The sequence below is a fragment of the Triticum aestivum genome, chromosome 5A, assembly GCF_018294505.1.
Source record: "Triticum aestivum cultivar Chinese Spring chromosome 5A, IWGSC CS RefSeq v2.1, whole genome shotgun sequence".
NCBI lineage: Eukaryota > Viridiplantae > Streptophyta > Magnoliopsida > Poales > Poaceae > Triticum > Triticum aestivum.
Window position 1 is genome coordinate 643,308,824 of NC_057806.1, and position 19,830 is coordinate 643,328,653.

At 50.1% G+C, this 19,830-nt stretch overlaps 1 protein-coding gene across 1 annotated transcript; it reads right to left on the reverse strand.

Annotated features, from left to right (window-relative positions):
* Positions 1-270: 270 nt before the first annotated feature.
* LOC123101697 (ankyrin-1-like) lies at positions 271-19,718 on the reverse strand. The gene is made up of 6 exons (XM_044523034.1): positions 19,460-19,718; positions 19,033-19,172; positions 11,718-11,816; positions 3,176-3,304; positions 1,067-1,219; positions 271-348 (listed from the first exon to the last, which is right to left on the reverse strand). Exons 1-6 carry the CDS (start codon positions 19,716-19,718, stop codon positions 271-273), a joined length of 858 nt encoding a protein of 285 aa, XP_044378969.1.
* Positions 19,719-19,830: the final 112 nt, after the last annotated feature.

A 19,830-nucleotide genomic window follows, 5' to 3' on the forward strand; every position in this document is an offset into this window, starting at 1 on the left:
TAATTTAAAGGGCCAAACTCTACAGACAGTTTGCTTATCTTGGTATAAAATAACCTAAGTATCCAATAATAAAAGTTTTACCAAAAATGATATAGCACTGAGTGCACCACTGCACTGAGATACAGAGATACAGTACACTCTATGCAAGGTGAAAACAGAGATACAGTTTTGACGTAGGTTATTCTTTTACAAATATAAGAGCACCCTTCATTTATTTATGGAATAATAAAGATGCGTAGCGACTTACATCTGAATACAACCATCCTGCAGTCAATAGTCATTTCTCTTAAAAGCATCCATAGCTTGCAATTTTAGCTCAGATTTTTTCTTTTCATACTGATGTTCATCCTGATCACCAAATATTTGATTAGTCCATAATGCAGAACAACATGCAAGATATGTAAAATGCACAGATTTGTTACTTCCAACCTATCCTGCATAATTAATCTCTTCCACAATGAACAGAAATAATGTATATTGCACTGTTGTAGTGTATAACATGATCAATAATACTAAAAGGGTATCCCGGTGCACGTAGCTCCCGCTTGCAGGGTCCGGGGAAGGGTCCGACCACTTTGGGTCTTTCTTACACAGCCTTGCCCTATATTTCTGTATGATCAACAATACTACCCGAAAATAAATACCGAAGGATTGTAAATATTCTTCTTGGCTCTGAACAAATAATCATGCCAAAAACTAGAAATTTGCAAGTATAATGATGCAAGTCACCACCAGCAATTTTTTTGCCTACCATATTTATTTCTGGAAGTCCAATGCAATCATGAAGTAAAAACTATTTCTACTGTCAATGATAGGCAGAGGTACAAAGAGCACCGCTACACGCCCAATAAGATTGGTACGATATTCGTACGACACACAATCGTAGCCATCCAGGTTATCATCTATTTGGGCTTACAACCATCCATCTGACCGCCGTATGTAAATCGGACACAAAACATCAGAAGTGAAGTAATTCCAAATTACAAAAGGATGGAACTTCAGCAGACTAATAATGATGATAATTAATACATGGAACTGCAAGTGGGCACTGGATTGAAACACATACCAACGGCTCCAAACCAAAAGATTTCACATGAGAAATGATACCATCAATACTCCATTCTGGCAACGTTGGAATAGGAGAAGTCAAAGGGAATAACATTTCGACAATTTCCCTTCTGTCTTTAAGGGCAGCAACTTCAATTGGAGTTGCACCAAACTGCAAGAGCAAAAAGAGATGGTTGATTGGCAAATTAATCATCATTCAATCTAAACACCAAGTGTAGTTGCAAGGACTTTTTTTTAGAAATGGAGGAGGATCCGGCCTCTGCATATGGACGATGCATGCAGTCACTTTATTAATTATTCACACAAGACATTACAAAGTAATACAACAGCAAGACTAAAGCCACCGTCTAGGCAACATCTGTCGATATTCCTATCCAAATGATGAAGGGATGCTGCTAGTCTGAACCTAATACCAAACAAACCTCGCAGCCAAACCTAACATCTAAGACCAGAGGTCCCATCCAGGACGCCTGCCGGGTATGGAGAACCCACCGGTCCGGCGCACTCCTCAACCAGGACGCCTGCCGGGTATGAGGCCGCCGCAGCCACCTGCCACCAATCCATCTTCAGAGCTGTATTGTTGCATCTACCTTGCACGGTATATCTGTCATCAACGCCACCATGATGCCAGACAGCTTCCTCCTCCTGCGCGAGTCCATCTCCGCGCATCGTATGCCGAGTCTCCATTGCGCCAATGCATGCCGTCGAGACCGACCGTAGATGATACTGTTGATGCCATACCGCTCCACCTACATGGCATCTCACGTCGACTCCGAACTACCAGCAACTCCACCACCCTGAGCAGTCCTCGGCCGACGCCTTCGGGAAGGAACACGACACCAAAGTGCCATCATCGCCCAAACAGAGGAACGTAGGCTTTCGCCTGCGCTCATGGAAGAGGTGGGGGCGTAGGATCCACACCGAAGCCTTCAGGAAGGGAATCGGCGCCGAGGACGTCGACTTCGGTGCGGCCGCCACGCCGGCCTGGAGTTTCCCCTGGATCCATGCCTACCCGCCAGATCCGTCTAGCCAGCACCGGGTAGGTATTGGAACTAGCACGAACCGGAGCAGATCGAGTCGGAGATGATGCTACCGGGATTCACAGTCGGCCGCCGCCTGCCAGATTCCCACCGCCGCGCATGCCAGAGCCAACTCCGAACGATGCCGGCCTCATGCACACACCTCTGGCCACCCCCAACCACGCCGATGAGTGGGGGCAACCTCGGCGCGCGCCCACCGTCGCTCAGGGCCGCCAGGCCGGCGCCCGAGCCCACATCATCTGGAGGGGAACCGATCTGGGGTGGGAAGCCCAGATCCGCCGCCGCTAGCCGCCATGGCCGTCCCCACGCTGCCCCTGCAGCCGTGCAGGCACAACCGCCGCCGGAATCCGATCGGGCCGCCGCCCCATCACGCCCACTCTGCCTCCACGCCGGGCGACCAGGTTCGCCATGACATTTCGGCCAGAGGATCCCCTCGCAAGGAGAGGAGGAAGGTCCGCCGTCCACCGTCCGCCGGGAAGCTCGCCGGCCTCCTCCGGCGGCAGCGGGGAATAGGCGGGGTGGGAGGGCCTGGAGGCGACGGCGGCTAGGGCGCCCGAGCCGCCCCCCTGGAGGCGACACGAGCGCTAGAAAAGGCTTGCAAGGACTTAATTTATTAATAATTCATATTTAAGATTCATCCAGTATAAATACCAAAAGGCTAGATGGACTTTGCAGATAATCACAACGCAATGACAAATGATGGAACAGAGAGATCCCTATTTCTTAACTAAATCTGTAAGAGGAAGGTTAAGCTAACTGCTGACTGATCATAGGGAGAACAAATCTGCACCGTTTAATGATAACAGACGCTTAACATGTGAGTAGACTATTTATTTAATGTTCTCTGTGGACCAATACCAAGTATGCTTTACTTAAGCAATATCTTTTCTCCTCATGCAAGGATTAATAGTTCCTGGCAGCATGGGATACTTTGTCAAAAGAAGCATGGGTAAGTAGATTATCCTAATATGTCAAAAATTCACAGCATGATCCCATAAGGAAACCAACAATATATGAATGAAAAATGCATATTGACAAACGGCAAAAGAGAAAACAACATGACTCACTCTGCTTGTAACATTGGGGTTAGCACCAGCATCTAATAAGCACTTCATGATGCCAGGTAAGCCATACTCCGCCGCCACCATCACACAAGCAACACCAGCGGAGTCAATGAAATTCACAGCAGCACCAGCCTGTATAAATAAATAATTGTTTGATCATTTGGCTAGCACTTGGAGACCAGCCACAGAAACGTCACAAAGAAAATGAAGCACTACACTCAAGTAAACTACATGTGAAGAAAGGTGTAGATAGATGTTTTGCAATACGATCTATTGATCGGGGTGCTGGTGCACGCATACATAATACAAGGGAAGGCCTCTACCTCAACTATACAAGACTAGGAGGTGGGCCACAACTCCAATACACGTGCAATACAAAATATATACTCAACACCCACCCGCAGTCGCAGCGTCGTTGGAGACACAGAGACTGGACCGAAACTCCTCGAAGACGGGAGTAGGCAATCCCTTAGTCATCACATCAGCAAACTGTTGCGTCGTTGGCACGTGGAGAACCCGAACACGACCAAGGGCAACCTGCTCGCGCACGAAGTGAATATCGAGCTCAATATGCTTCGTCCGTCGATGGTGCACCGGGTTGGCGGAGAGGTAGACCGCGCTGACGTTGTCGCAGTAGACAAGAGTGGCCTTGTGAACATCACAAAGCAACTCCTGAAGCAGCTGATGTATCCAAGAGCACTCAGCCACGGCGCCATACTCTGCCTCGGCGCTGGAGCGGGAGACCGTGGGCTGCCGCTTCGATGACCAAGAGATCAACGAGGGCCCAAGGTGGACGCAGTAGCCTGATGTAGAGCGTCGCGTGTCGGGGCAGCCAGCCCAGTCAGCATCCGAGTAGGCCACGAGGTCGGTGGAGGCGGAGGCCGTCAGGGTGAGTCCCAAGGACATGGTGCCGCGTATGTAACGGAGAATACGCTTCACCAAAGTCCAGTGAGAGTCACGCGGGGCATGCATATGGAGGCACACCTGCTGAACAGCGTACTGCAGGTCGGGGCGAGTCAACGTCAAGTACTATAAAGCACCGACGATAGAGCGATAAAACGCTCCATCAGACGCGAGAGACCCCTCCAGAGCAGAGACCTTCGCCTTCGTGTCGATGGGGGTAGGCGCCGGCTTGCAATTAAGCATACCGGCACACTCAAGGAGCTCGTGGGCGTACTTCTGCTGATGCAGAAAGAAACCGTGAGCCCGGCGGATCACCTCGATGCCGAGAAAGTAGTGCAGGGGCCCCAAGTCCTTGAGGGCGAACTCATCACGAAGACGAGCAGTCAGCCGCTGAAGGAGATCGGGGGTGGACACCGTGAGGATGATGTCGTCGACGTAGAGCAGCAGATATGCAGTGTCAGCTCCCTGATGATACACAAAGAGTGAGGCATCGGAGCGAGTGGACCGAAAGCCCAGAGACTGTAGGAAGGCTGCGATACGCTGGTACCAAGCCCGAGGCGCCTGCTTCAACCCGTAAAGAGAGCGGGAGAGCAAGCACACGAAGTCGGGGTGCTCGGCGTCGACGAAACCAGTAGGCTGCTCATAGAACACCTGCTCGGCGAGATGATCGTGCAAGGAGTTGGAAACGTCCAACTGATGCACAGGCCAGGCGCGTGAGACGGCCAGCTGAAGGACGGCGCGGATCATGCCCGGTTTCACAACCGGGGCGAAGGTGTCGGTGAAGTCCACGCCCGCGCGTTGCCGAAAGCCACGAACCACCCATTGAGCCTTGTAGCGCTCGAGAGAACCATCCGGGCGAGTCTTGTGTCGAAACACACACTTGCCAGAGATGATGTTGGCACGAGGGGGTCGTGGAACAAGCTGCCACGTGCGATTGCGCTGCAGGGCGTCGAACTCCTCCTGCATCACAGCCAGCCAATGGGGATCCCGAAGGGCGCCACGAGCAGAGGTGGGGATGGGTGATAGCGTCGATGTCGAGGCAGCGCACGCATACTCATCGGAGGAATAGCGTGTGCTCGGCCGATGCACTCCTGCACGGGCACAGGTGACCGGGCCGGCGAGGGTGGCGGGTGCCGCGGCAGCAGGGGCCACAGCAGCGACGGGGGCCACGGCCACAATAGGGGCGCCCGCGGCGGCGGGGGCCGCAGCCACAACGGGGGCGCCCGCGGCGGCGGGGGCCGCGATGTCAGAGGCCGCGACGGTGCCAGCCGAGCCAGGCGCGGAGGAGGCGACGGGCGAGGTCGAGGTTGAGCCCGTCGCAGGAGTAGCGGTGCCGGCCGGGGTGGCGGGTGGGGTGCCCGCGGGCTCGACCTCGGGCGAGGGAGCCGGGGACCCGGGGGCCCAGACGGACTCAACCTCGGGTGAGGGAGTCGAGAACCCGGGAGGAGCAGCAGAAGGCGCCGGGCCGGGGGGACGCCAGGGGGTGCCGCCGCGCATCGCACCAGGTAGGGGGCGCGGGGGCCGGAGCCGAAGGAGCCGCGGCCGGAGGAACCTGAAAAAAAGGGAACACTGTCTCGACGAAGTACATGTGCCTCGAGGTGTACACACGATGAGTGACAGGATCATAACACCGGTAACCTTTGGTGTTGGGAGGGTAGCCAAGGAAGATGCATGGGACGGAGCAGGGTGCAAGCTTGTGTGGCGTGGTGGACGCGGTGCTAGGATAACAGAGACACCCAAAGATATGAAGGCCATCATAGGACGGTGGTGTACCAAAAAGAAGGTGGCGAGGGGCGTAGTTCCACCGAGGACGACACGGACGAATGTTGACTAAGAGAGAGGCGGTGACGAGGGCATCGGGCCAAAACCGAGCGGGCACGTTAGCGTGAAAGAGCAACGTGCGAACGCAGTCATTAAGAGTGCGGAGAATGCGCTCGGCACGGCCATTTTGCTGTGAAGTGTAAGGGCAAGTCAGACGGAAGGTGGTGCCGTGAGAGGCGAGAAGTGAGCGAAGAGCGACGTTGTCAAACTCTTTTCCGTTATCAGTTTGGAGTGCGAGTATGGGGCGACCGAATTGGGTGGTGACATAGGAGTAAAAGGCGGTGAGTGTAGCTAAAGCATCAGATTTACGATGAAGGGGAAAAGTCCACACATAATGAGAGTAATCATCTAAAAGCACCAAGTAGTAAAGATAGCCCGTGTTACTTGCAACAGGAGATGTCCAAACATCACTATGAAGTAATTGAAACGGAAAAGTGGAAACTGAAGAAGACGCACTAAAGGGAAGACGAACGTGCTTGCCTAAGCGACAAGCCTCACAGGAGTGCTCGTCGAGCTTATCACATGAGAAAGAGAAACTCCGAAGAATTTGATGTAAGACGGTGTGGTTGGGGTGACCAAAGCGAGCGTGCCAAAGGTCAACGCCGGCGGCAAGGGCGACGGGTGTGGGGGTGGAGGCGCCGGCTTGCACGGGGTAGAGCTCATCGGGACTGTCACATCGGTGAAGGACCATCCGGGTACGGACGTCTTTCACAGAAAAGCCAACACCGTCAAATTCAATAGTAAGGGGGTTCTCACGAGTAAGACGACGAACTGAAACTAGGTTCGTGACTAAATCAGGTGAAATAAGAACATTAGACATAGCGATGAGTGTGGAAGTGGAGGGAAAGCTAGTGCTACCGATATGAGTAATGGGTAAAGAGGAGCCGTTGCCGACAGTGATACGAGTGGGTGTGTGAACGGGAGTGGAGGAGGTTAGGTTACCGGGATGAGCTGCCATGTGCGCAGTAGCACCTGAGTCCATATACCAGTCGCCTCAACCGACAGAGCTACTCAGCGACGGCGCGGAGTGCTGGGCGGCGAGGAGGGTGGGATCGCATGGCACAGGTACCGGCGGCGGCAAAAGGCCCCCGTAGGGCGGCGCCGAGACGGGCAGGCCATAACGACCGAGGGGCGGCGACGCAAGGAGGGCGCCGTAGCCGGGGCCAGTCGGCTGGAAGGGCGCGCCGATGAATGCCTGGTGGCCAGCGGGGAGAGCCTGCTGGTAGTGCGGCGCCTCCCCGGTGTCCTGAGCCCGCTCCTGCTGGCGGCGGCAACCGCCGCCACGCCAGTTGCGTCGGCCCCTCCCCCTTGCGGGTGTTGCGAGGGAGGCGCTGGTGGCGACAACGGGTAACACCCTGCGGGTGCGGGAGGACGCGACTGGATCGGCGCGGCCGGTGGAGCGGTTCCGCCGCAGATGGTGAAGCAGTCCGAAGAGTCCATGAAAGGCGTTAGAAGCGGCGGGAAGAAGAAGAAGGCGGCGGCGGCACGCGGGAACGCGGCAGCGACAGTGCGTCAGGTTAGGGTGGCAGCGCGATGGGGCGGCAGTGACGCGGTAGGTGAGAAGCTGCGGCGGCGGTGGCGCGCGCGGGGAAGCGCTGCGTGGCAGCGGCGGCGGGAAGCTGCGGCGGCGCACGCGAGGAGGCGTGGTGCGGCAGCGGCAGCTGCAGGGAAAGGCGAGCGCACGGAGCGACTTGCGGCGGCACGGAACACGGCTGACTGCGCACGGGTACACAGCAGCCGGAGCTAACCAGACGCACCAGAAACGATCCGACGAGACGTAGTTGACTAGCAAAGCTAGCTAGCCTTGACTTGATGAATTTGCTAGCTATGCAAGACACGCACACGAGAACAGGCGGCTTGGACGTGTCTTGGCCTACCGAGGTAGCAGCGAGCGGGATCAGCAAGCTAGCGAACGGCGCGGGCGTGGGAGGTAGAAGCTAGTGGGCGGGAGGCGGAAGCGAGGAGGTGGGGCGCGGCGGCGGCGGCGCGGGGAGGTGCGGCGGCGGCTACCCTAGGGTTAGATCGAAAAAGATGATACCATGTAGATAGATGATTTGCAATATGATTTATTGATCGGGTGCTGGTGTACGCATATATAATACAAGGGAAGGTCTCTACTTTAACTATACAAAACTAAGAGGTGGGCCACAACTCCAATACACGTGCAATACAAAATATACTAGTATAACGCCCGTGCGTTGCCACGGGCTCTTCAAAATTTATAATCAGTATTTTTCATTTATCATCCCCTCATATTGGGTGATTATGGGGTGCTCTAATTAGAAACACAACAATCAAATATTAGGAAATTTCACCGAACGAACAACAACGAATAATACGATATCTATCAAACGAATAAAATGAGGTCATATTTTTTGTCCGTTATGCACTTCTGTTGAAAAGTGCCTATCCCGTTTAGAATCAACCCACTATTTGCTCGCACGCAAAAAAAATACATCTCTAAAGTGGGGAACCGATCGGTGCCAAAAAGAACTCAAACTCCTATCCAATCTCGACTTCGTGCTCTTCCACTTCCATTGGTAAAGATGGGACGTCAAGGGTTTCATCATGATGACCTCGAGCAGCCGCCGACATCCCTCCCCACATCTACCCCTACCCCCTGCTGCCGCTTGCACTGTCCTTGCTCCTCGAGGGAGCTAGGGACACAATGTTCTCTAGGATGGGCATGACCAGATCCACGAGGAGGCCACATTCTTCCATGGGAACCCAACCAAGCACACCACCCTCCACAACCATCCAATCCCAGCCTAACAAAGTCAAGACCCGCCATCGATCCACAAATCAGGCTCGCCGCATCCAGGTTCACTGCAAGTCTGCGGCGAGTCTGTAGTTGACATCTTGACTTTGGCTATCCCCACGGAAGAATCATCGGATCCTGCTTATTTTTACCATCACTTCGTCTCTTCCCAAGGCAGCGACACCACCCAGCCAATCACCACCACCGCTTGCGGCTTGCCTACATAAAATCATATGAGAAATCCCCACGGCGGTGCTGTAAGATCACCTTGGCGACCTCGACAGTGACCGACTGGTCTAAGATATAAGCTAGCCGCTCTTTGTAGAAACCAATAGAAGTAGGCATGTGACTCAGATTTGTTCTTTGGTGTGCATGCGTTTCTTGCTGCCCACCAGCTCTTGTCTACAACTCGCCTATATCTGTACCAGCTCTTGGTCTATAACTCGCCTATCTCCATGCTCGAGAATCTGGAGTGTAGTAGTTAAAAAAAAGACCAACTTTATACTCATTTGATAATTCAACGTGCATGGGCATGCACCGGATGGAATTCACGCTCTATGTAAAATCTGGAGTGTAATGACCGTGGTTGATGAATGAAAGTCTTATTTCTGTAAAAAAAGAAGTTAAAGGTGAATATATTCCTCATGTGTAGAGTACAAACAGAGCATATAGTGATTGAGGTGAATACATGCCAGTACTAAAATCTTCTAATTTCTTTTGATTGAATCCAAGTTGTCTCTTTTCTTTCGATTCAGCAAAGCTAGTTCGAATAAATAGGATTGTCTATATCTTAACTCCTTTGCCAATTAAGCTTCAAAATTGCAGTCTGATTCAGAAACAATCGAACGATTGTGTCGTTAACTCCAGGAGATTCTCGTTAGATCTTAGGAACGCTGCAAGCCATCATATCATATAAGAATAAGATCGACAATTGATATGGACAGATCTTACTACAATCATATTACTACTACTCGCACACTGATATGGACAGATCATACAAGATCGAAGGTACGTAAGACAAGGTCCTCTAGATTACGAAAAACTGTTTGCTTCGCCTCATGTGAGACGGACCCCGAGCTATTCTTCAATGGCGCACCGCGCGCACATATTTGGCGGCGAAGTAACTCGTTATCCTAAGGACGTCCCCGTCAAGCCCGTCGACAGCGTCACCCTTTTCCATCTCCCCGGCTGGACCTCGCCGAGTTTCCACCGTCGACAGCCTGCCGCCGCCGCATTCTGCTGCACGAAGGAGATCAATGACGGTTTAGACGTGCACGGGTGCAGCAGAGCAGATCGACCGACGGATCGGTTGACAACACGTACCGTCGCAGGCCGCGTGGCCGTGGTGGGGGGCGGCGGCGCTCGAGGTGCCCTGCGCCTCGCATTCGCAGGGCGAGACGGCGCTCGTGGCGCTGGTGCCGATCTCCTCCTCCGGGCGAACGAGGAGCCAGCCGTCCAAGCTGGGCGAGGGAGCCAACGGCGGCCTGCAGCGCTGCCGGCTCGACTCCTCGCAGTAGGTGATCGCGCTCGTGATGGCCTCCTCCCTCGCCTGGGCGGTGCCGTCCTCGCCGGCGGCGACCCTCCCGTCCGGCTTCGTCGCCCGGCCCTTCCGTCTCCCGCGCCCGTTCTTACCGCTCGTCCGCAGCACCGGCGCGCTGCAGATTTCTGGCGAACCTGTGCAGGCACCGCCTTAGCGCGTGGCCCTTCCGTGCGGCCGTGTCACCGCCCTCCCTCACCGGTGAGCGCGCGCTGTTCAACGAGCTGCTTCGGGCGCCGAGCAAGGAGGAGGAGGTGGACGACCTCGACGCCGGGGAGGAGCCCGGGTCGGAGGCCACCTTAGCGTCGCCAGGGCCGAACGCCGGCGACGAGGAGCTGCCCTGCTCAACGCTCGAAGCGCCGTCCGTGGTCGCTGCCGTCGCCACGGCCGGCGCCATCGGCGCCCACACGGCGCACGGGAACATCCACGCCATGACGACCTGGAAGAAATGCATGGTGATCAGGAGCACTGGGGTTTGCTTGCAGGCCCTTGTGCACGTAGTACGTCCTTGTATATATATACACGTCACGATTGCGATCGCGTTCGCCTCCGACTCCGGTGGTGGTTGCAGGGGGGCACGACGGCGTTTGCGGGCGCGTGATTTCCGAAATCCAAGATGCCACAGCGAGATTGCCAAAATTCTGTGGCTAATCTATGGAATACTCCGGCGGTTCCTTCCATATACGGAGGGAGTACTAATTACTGCACGGTTTAATTACTCGATCGCTGATTTATCGGATGAGCTAGTAATGCGGACGGATCGCTGATTTATTACCATATTCGATATTTTCTGAGTTATGGCATTACCATACCTGGATTGATTTATTACTATACGTGGATTAATTATGATTTATTACTATTCGTGGATAGCCTTACCATACCTAGTGGTAATTTAAATTTATTACCATATTCGATATTTCCCGAGTTATGGCCTTACCATACCTGGATTGGTAGCCTTTGGGGTAATTTAAATTTATTACCATATTCGATATTTCCCGATTTTTGGCCTTACCATACCTGGATTGATAGCCTTTGGGGTAATTTAAATTTATTACCATATTCAAAATTTCCTGAGTTATGACCTTACCATACCTGGATTGATTTATTACTATACATGGATTAATTATGATTTATTACTATACGTGGATAGCCTTACCATACCTGGTGGTAATTTAAATTTATTATCATATTCGATATTTCCCGAGTTATGGCCTTACCATATCTGGATTGATAGCCTTTGGGGTAATTTAAATTTATTACCATATAATTGCCATATTCAAAATTTCCTGAGTTATGACCTTACCATACCTGGATTGATAATTAATATACGTGGATTAATTATGATTAATTACCATAAATACGTTGGGTTTTGCCGGTCAGACGAGAAAAGAGAAAAACCGGTGGGAGGGGCTGGTGGGAGGTGGGACGAAGAAAAACCGGTTGAAAATAAACCGGTTGAAAGTGGGGGGGACTATTCAACCAATTCGTCCATTAGGAGTAGAGATACTTAACAAAAGGGAACTGGCCTTAATGAGTAGCTTCACGCATTCCAATGAAACTGAAGGTGTGGGGCGTATGGCCATGCTCAATGGTATATAACCACCAACTTTGCAGAACTTATTAGGCTGTGGAAAATGAAAGAATCAGTCTCTTAAAAGAGCAATTGGAAAATAAAATCAGTCCACAGAGTGTTTCATTTGTTAACTTTCTTAAGGAGACAGAAACAAATATGCTTATAGTATAATATAATTAGAATTCACCTCTGACATCTAGAAAAGGAAGGGGTCTATTTCGAGATCATTAAAGTGGAATGTTCCATTTGAAGAGAGATACTCCCTCCATCACAGTTTAAAGGGCGTACCTCACATCTTTCTGGGACCAAGGTTGCTAGCGATTTGTAGGAATAACCGATGCGTTGGAGCTGCGGTAGTTAAGGATATGCGCCTAATTAATCGCCAAACAAACACATAGTAACCTCTCCGTCCAGTAAAAGAAGGAAACCATCGCATGCATTGGTGAAGTAATTTCAATTCACACCATGCATGCGCACCAGGAAAGCAAACGGAAGGAGCTAATTCCTCCCAAAACGATGCAATTAATAAGCTAATTAATGACATGCGCCCTATTTCCCTCTAATTGTGAAAATTTCTGATTTTGAAGATACGCTCTTTAAACTGTGATAGAGGGAGTAAAGGAAATACTTGTTGCTTCATATATACCAATGTCAACTCTTGCGGTTAGATAAAACACACCAACCATGCATAGGCCACATGATTTCAATTCTTATGCATGACAGCCCTAAATAGGATATATATTCCTTATAATGTTTGAATTTTGCTAGTAGGACTTTGGCCCAAAGCCCAACTAAAATTCTGAAATTCTTTTGGCCCATTCATGCACACATGTGAGTGGAGTGAGTGAGGCTAAAGTTTAGTCCCACCCCGGAAGTTGAGAGAGAGTTGCACCTCTTTATAAGGTGAGCTCTTCTACCACTTGTATGAGCATGAGAAGAGGAGACCTACACGCGCGCTCCTCCTCCGCGCCGCGCCGCGGGTTGCGGGATTGAGCCGAGCCGAGGACAGAGCTATGCACGTTGTCTATATTTTTGCTGCATGGGAAAATTAATGAGTCATTAATTAATAATTAACGGACGCGTTAATTACTGAACCATTTTCGATTCTTTTGGATCGTGACGACTCGGACGTGGTGTTTACTCCCATGACCTACCCGGCCCGCACTATATAGTCAGGCAGACGTCTACCCTAGCCGCGGTCGCTTCGTATGGTTTCTCACCACCGTTCCAGATCATTGCGCTGCCAAGCAAGTCTTCTCCATCCCTCCTTCCGGCGTGCACCGCGAGAAGGGACAGCAGGCCTTCGGAACCCCGCCTCTCATGATCCTGTACGGGAGAGGGGCGATCAGGTTTTTGGGGAGCGCACTCGCGCGACTACTGGCAGCGACGACTTTGCGAAAGACGACTTCTTCCCCGACCTCGGCAACCTCGTCCTCGACGACATGGGCGACAACGTCAACGCCGGCGGTGCTGCACCCGCTGCATCGTATGTGATTCTATCCTTCCTGTTCGAGATCGTGGTAGAATTCATGCTTCTAGTATGTGCCCTAGATATGATATGTTCATCTGCTATGCTAGTTCGCATGATTAGTTTAATCTCTACTGCTGTGGTCATGATTTATCTTCTGTTTATTCGGATTAAATCTCGTAGTAATTTGCTCATATTTCCAACAATCCAAAAACCTGATTATAGGCAATTTACTCCGAGTGGTTTTGCTGCGCATCTGAAGCCGCCTGCCTTTAAGGGGGCGCAATATAAGAGGTGGCGCACGAGAGCAGTCTACTGGTTTCAGACCATGGGCTGCTATGATGCCACCAAGGGCAAGCCTGAGGGCGATCTTAATCCAGCACAGCTGGAAGCTTTTGAGAAGATCAATACCCTCTTTAAAGGCACTCTTTTGAGTGTTCTTGATGACTCCATTGTGGATTCGTATATGTCGTTTGACAACGGCAAGGACATGTGGGCTGCGCTCGAGGCCAAGTTTGGTGCCTCGGACGCCGGCAGCGAGTTGTACGTCATGGAGCAATTCTATGACTACAAGATGACTGATGAGCGCCCTGTTGTACAGCAAGCTCATGAGATACAGTCGCTCGCAAAAGAACTTGAGTACTTCAAGTGTGTGTATTACCGGACAAATTTGTTGCCGGAGGCATCATTGCCAAGCTTCCACCTTCGTGAAACAATTTTGCTATTTCCCTGAAACACAAGAGATAGGAGTTTTCCATTGCGGATCTCATTGGTACTCTTGATGTTGAAGAGAAGGCGAGAGCAAAGGACACACGTGCTCGAGTTGCTGAGGGAGGTTCTAGTGCCCACATGATACAGAAGAAGAACTCCCAGCCCAACAAGTTCAAAAACAATAAGAACAAAACTCAGGGCAAAGGCAAGTTTGATACAAAGAACAAACCATCACATTCTACCAACTTCAAGAAGAATTCTCATAAGAAGGGGAAGGGACTTTGCCATGTCTGCGGTGATCCTAATCACTGGGCTCCGAAGTGTCCTAACCGCTTTGAGGAGCGCGAACATGAGAAGAGCGGCAAGTCCGCTAATGTTGTCATCGGTGATACTGATATGAAGGAATCAGGGTACGGTATTTTTCTTACCATCCTTTCAGTATTTCAATCCCCTGATTGGTTAATTGACACCGGTGCCAATGTACATGTTTGTGCTGACGCCTTCATGTTTTCTTCTTACCAGGCAACAGGGACTTCACCTGTGCTGATGGGGAACGGGTCACATGCCATCGTTCGAGGTGTTGGTACGGTCGATCTGAAGTTTACTTCGGGGAAGACTGTGCGTCTGAAGAACGTTCATCATGTGCCGTCCATCAATAAAAATCTTGTTAGCGGTTCCCGTTTATGTCGAGATGGTTTTAAGTTGGTTTTCGAATTCATTAAAGTTGTAATTTCTAAGTGTGGACAATTTGTTGGAAAAGGTTATGAGTGCGGACGCTTGTTCCGCCTATCTTTGTCAGATATTTGCACTAAAGTTATTAATAATGTTTGCCACAATAATGAGTCTGATATTTGGCATTCACGACTCTGTCATATTAACTTTGGTTGCATGACGCGGTTAGCCAATATGAATTTAATTCCGAAAATCTCTACTGTCAAAGGCTCCAAGTGCCAAGTATGTGTGCAAGCTAAGCAACCTCGCAAGTCCCATAAGACTGCAGAGGCAAGAGACTTGGCTCCACTAGAGCTTATACATTTTGATCTTTGTGAGATGAATGGCGTGTTGACAAAAGGTGGAAAGAGATACTTCATGACGTTGATTGATGACTCCACTAGATATTGTTATGTGTATCTTCTGAAATCAAAAGATGAGGCTTTGACTTTCTTTAAAAACTATAAAGCTGAGGCAGAGAACCAACTTGATCGAAAAATTAAACGGCTTAGGTCCGATCGTGGTGGAGAGTATTTTTTCAATGAATTTGATCTGTTTTGTGTGGAACATGGTATAATCCATGAGAGGACGCCTCCCTACTCACCCCAGTCAAATGGGGTAGCCGAAAGAAAGAACCGAACTCTAACTGATATGGTTAACACCATGTTAGACACTTCGGGTCTATCCAAGGAATGGTGGGGGGAGGCGCTAATGACTGCGTGTCATGTCCTAAACCGAGTTCCCACAAAGCATAAGACCATGACTCCATTTGAGGAATGGGAAAGGAAAATGTTGAAACTCTCTTACCTATGTACTTGGGGTTGTTTGGCGAAAGTCAATATACCAATTCCCAAGAAGCGCAAGCTTGGTCCAAAAACCGTGGATTGTGTTCTTCTGGGCTATGCTTTTCATAACATCGGCTATAGATTTTTGATAATAAAATCTGAGGTATCCGACATGCATGTTGGTACGATTATGGAATCAAATGATGCAACTTTCTTTGAGGACATATTTCCTATGAAGGATATGTCGAGTTCATCAAATCAGGAGATACCTACTCCATCTAGTGAGGAATTCACTGTAATTCCTGAACCCACCATTGCGATGGAACACGTTGAGAATCCTGTTGAGGGTAACAATGGAACTCCTATGAGGAGTAAGAGACAGAGGACTGCAAAGTCTTTTGGTGATGATTTCATTGTGTACCTCGTGGATGACACACCCAGGACTATTTCAGAAGCCTATGCATCTCCTGATGCTGACTACTGGAAGGAAGCTGTACGTAGCGAGATGGATTCCATCTTAGCTAACGGTACCTGGGAGATCACTGACCGTCCTTATGGGTGCAAACCTGTAGGATGTAAGTGGGTGTTCAAGAAGAAGCTTAGACCTGATGGTACGATTGAAAAGTAGAAGGCACGGCTTGTGGCCAAGGGTTATACCCAGAAAGAAGGTGAAGACTTCTTTGATACTTACTCACCCGTGGCTAGACCGACCACAATTCGGGTGCTACTATCACTGGCTGCCTCACATGGTCTTCTCGTTCATCAAATGGACGTTAAGACGGCTTTCCTCAATGGAGAGTTGAAGGAGGAAATTTACATGGATCAGCCAGATGGTTTTGTAGTACCTGGTCAAGAAGGAAAGGTGTGCAAGTTATTAAAGTCTTTATATGGCCTTAAACAAGCTCTTAAGGAGTGGCATGAGAAGTTCGAAAGAACATTAACTGCTGTCGGCTTTGTAGTAAACGATGGTGACAAGTGCGTGTACTATCGCTATGGTGGGGGCGAAGGAGTTATTCTTTGTCTGTATGTCGACGACATATTGATCTTTGGAACCAAACTTGATTTAATCAAGGAGGTTAAGGATTTCTTATCTCGCTGTTTTGAGATGAAGGATCTAGGAGTAGCTGATGTTATCTTAAACATCAAGTTGTTGAGAGATGAGAATGGTGGGATCACACTACTTCAGTCTCATTATGTGGAAAAGGTCTTGAGTCGTTTTGGGTATAGCGACTGCACGCCTTCTCCAACTCCATATGATGCTAGTATGTTGCTTCGAAAAAATCGACGGATTGCTAGAGATCAACTGAGGTATTCTCATATTATTGGCTCGCTTATGTATTTGGCGAGTGCCACGAGGCCTGACATCTCTTTTGCTGTGAGCAAGCTGAGTCGGTTTGTGTCAAAATCGGGAGATGATCATTGGCATGCGCTTGAGAGAGTTATGCGCTATTTGAAAGGCACCGCGAGCTATTGGATTCACTACACCGGGTATTCAAGGGTACTGGAGGGTTATAGTGACTCAAACTGGATATCTGATGCTGATGAGATTAAGGCCACAAGTGGTTATGTTCTTACACTTGATGGTGGCGTTGTTTCCTGGAAGTCTTGCAAGCAGACCATCTTAACGAGGTCAACTATGAAAGCAGAACTCACAGCATTAGACACTGCAACTGTTGAAGCAGAGTGGCTTCGTGAACTCTTGATGGACTTACCTATGGTTGAAAAACCAATACCCCCTATCCTGATGAACTGTGATAATCAAACTGTGATCGTCAAGATAAACAGTTCTAAGGACAATATGAAGTCCTTAAGGCATGTGAAGAGGAGACTAAAATCTGTCAGAAAATTGAGGAACTCCGGAGTTATTACGTTGGATTATATCCAAACGTCGAAAAACTTGGCAGATCCCTTCACAAAGGGTCTATCACGTAATGTGATAGATAATGCATCAATGGAGATGGGTTTGAGACCCACCGCATGAGTTGTCCATAGTGGTAAACCACTCTATGTGATCGGAGATCCCATGAAGTAGAAGTGGGAGACAAGTTGTTGGTCAGCTGGGAGGAGAGTATCCCTATATTAATTATCCCACTCCGTGAAGATGCAATACTCTCCTAATCTGCATGGCAGGTTGATACTTATCTTAATGTTGTCCTGCAGAGATGTTGATCTCCGTGAAGTTCCAAGTGGCTTATTCGGGTAAGCAGAGATGTTGTCCTGCAGAACATCTTCTGAGGAACACACCTATATGAATTTGACTGTTAATGTCGCAGTCTGTGAGAATTGGGTGTTCTCTAATAAATTCATGAAAGGCCCTGGAGTATGACGTATACGCTCCACCCGCGGGGAAGCCTTGCGGCAGCCCAGTATTGGTCAAGAATTTGTGTGAAACTAGTTTCACAGAAAACTTGTAGTTCAAGGCATAGTCCACTATTCAAGTTGTGATCTAGTGTAGCATAAATTTCTAAGTGGAAATTCAACTTCACAGTCTCCATTAAGCATCGATATATAAAACAATGTTTTGGAACTAAATGATGAGATGTGCCAATGGGACTTTGTGGGGGATTGTTGGAATTTTGCTAGTAGGCCTTTGGCCCAAAGCCCAACTAAAAGTCTCTTGGCCCATTCATGCACACATGTGAGTGAAGTGAGTGAGGCTAAAGTTTAGTCCCACCCCGGAAGTTGAGAGAGAGTTGCACCTCTTTATAAGGTGAGCTCTTCTACCACTTGTATGAGCATGAGAAGAGGAGACCTACACGCGCGCTCCTCCTCCTCCTCGCTCGCCTCGCCACGCCACGCCTCGCCTCGTCACGATGCGCCGCGCCGCGGGTTACTGGATTGAGCCGAGCCGAGGACAGAGCTATGCACGTTGTCTATATTTTTGCTGCATGGGAAAATTAATGAGTCATTAATTAATAATTAACGGATGCGTTAATTACTGAACCATTTCCGATTCTTTTGGATCGTGACGACTCGGACGTGGGGTTTACTGCCACGACCTACCCGGCCCGCACTATATAGTCAGGCAGACGTCTACCCTAGTCGCGGCCGCTTCATATGGTTTCTCACCACCGTTGCAGATCATTGCGCCGCCAAGCAAGTCTTCTCCATCCCTCCTTTCGGCGTGCACCGCGAGAAGGGACAGCAGGCCTCCGGAACCCCGCCTCTCGTGATCCTGTACGGGAGAGGGGCGATCAGGTTTTTGGGGAGCGCACTCGCGCGACTGCTGGCAGCGACGACTTCGCGAACGACGACTTCTTCCCCGACCTCGGCAACCTCATCCTCGACGACATGGGCGACAACGTCAACACCGGCGGTGCTGCATCCGCTGCACCGTATGTGATTCTATACTTCCTGTTCGAGATCGTGGTAGAATTCATGCTTCTAGTATGTGCCCTAGATGTGATATGTTCATCTGCTATACTAGTTCGCATGATTAGTTTAATCTCTGCTGCTGTAGTCATGATTTATCTTCTGTTTATTCGGATTAAATCTCGTAGTAATTTGCTCATATTTTCAACATATAACATACTTAATCAAACAAGGTTTTCTTTTGCACAACCCAGGAGATCATTGAAATACGGATGCCTTACGTCAGCATGGTGCTCTAACAAAATCTTCACTACGTCATCTTGCTTGTGAAGAGCAGCCGCGTGCAATGGGGTCCCAAATACACATTCGAAATCCACATCGATTCCTTTTGAGAGCAGCAACTCTACTATTCCACAGTGTCCTGGAAAAGAAGAACTAGAAACATAAGCAACGGAAGCATGTTTAACTGTGAAGGTTCTTCTCGGGCCTTCAAAATCTTCGCCAAATCCTCTATTACTTATATTTATGAGTCTACTGCAATTTATATCAAGTAAGAATGTGGGTTTGTTAATAAAATCTAAGTGACAGCGTGTGCAATTTATAATATGCGCCAACCGAATTGTTTCCATATATATTTGTGTGTCTGTGTGTGTGTGACGCCACCCTATGAAGTCGTCTGTGGTGCCATGAAGAGGCCGTGCGCGAGACCTGTGCTTGGATGACGACCGCAGGCGGCGAAGCCGAAGCTCAACCCTGCGCTAGGGTTTGCGGCGGCGGCAGCGACGGAGGGGTTGGGGGATGTCGACGCAGCCTCCCATCGGTCGAATTTCACCGGCGGTGGCACGGGGCGGGGCGGCCGGAGAGGTTGGCGGCAGTTGGTCGCGGGCGCTCGAATGTCCAGCGCGAGGGAGTGGGCGCATGAAATAAGTGGCGCGTGATTCCGTTTTTTTCCGTGCGCTGAACCCATTATACCGCGCACACGATTTTTGCACGGCTGCTGGAGCGCCCATTTCAGCTCTGCGCGAAAGCTGTTTTTTGCAGCGCACAACTAAGATAGCGCGCCTGTTGAATCCAGGGCC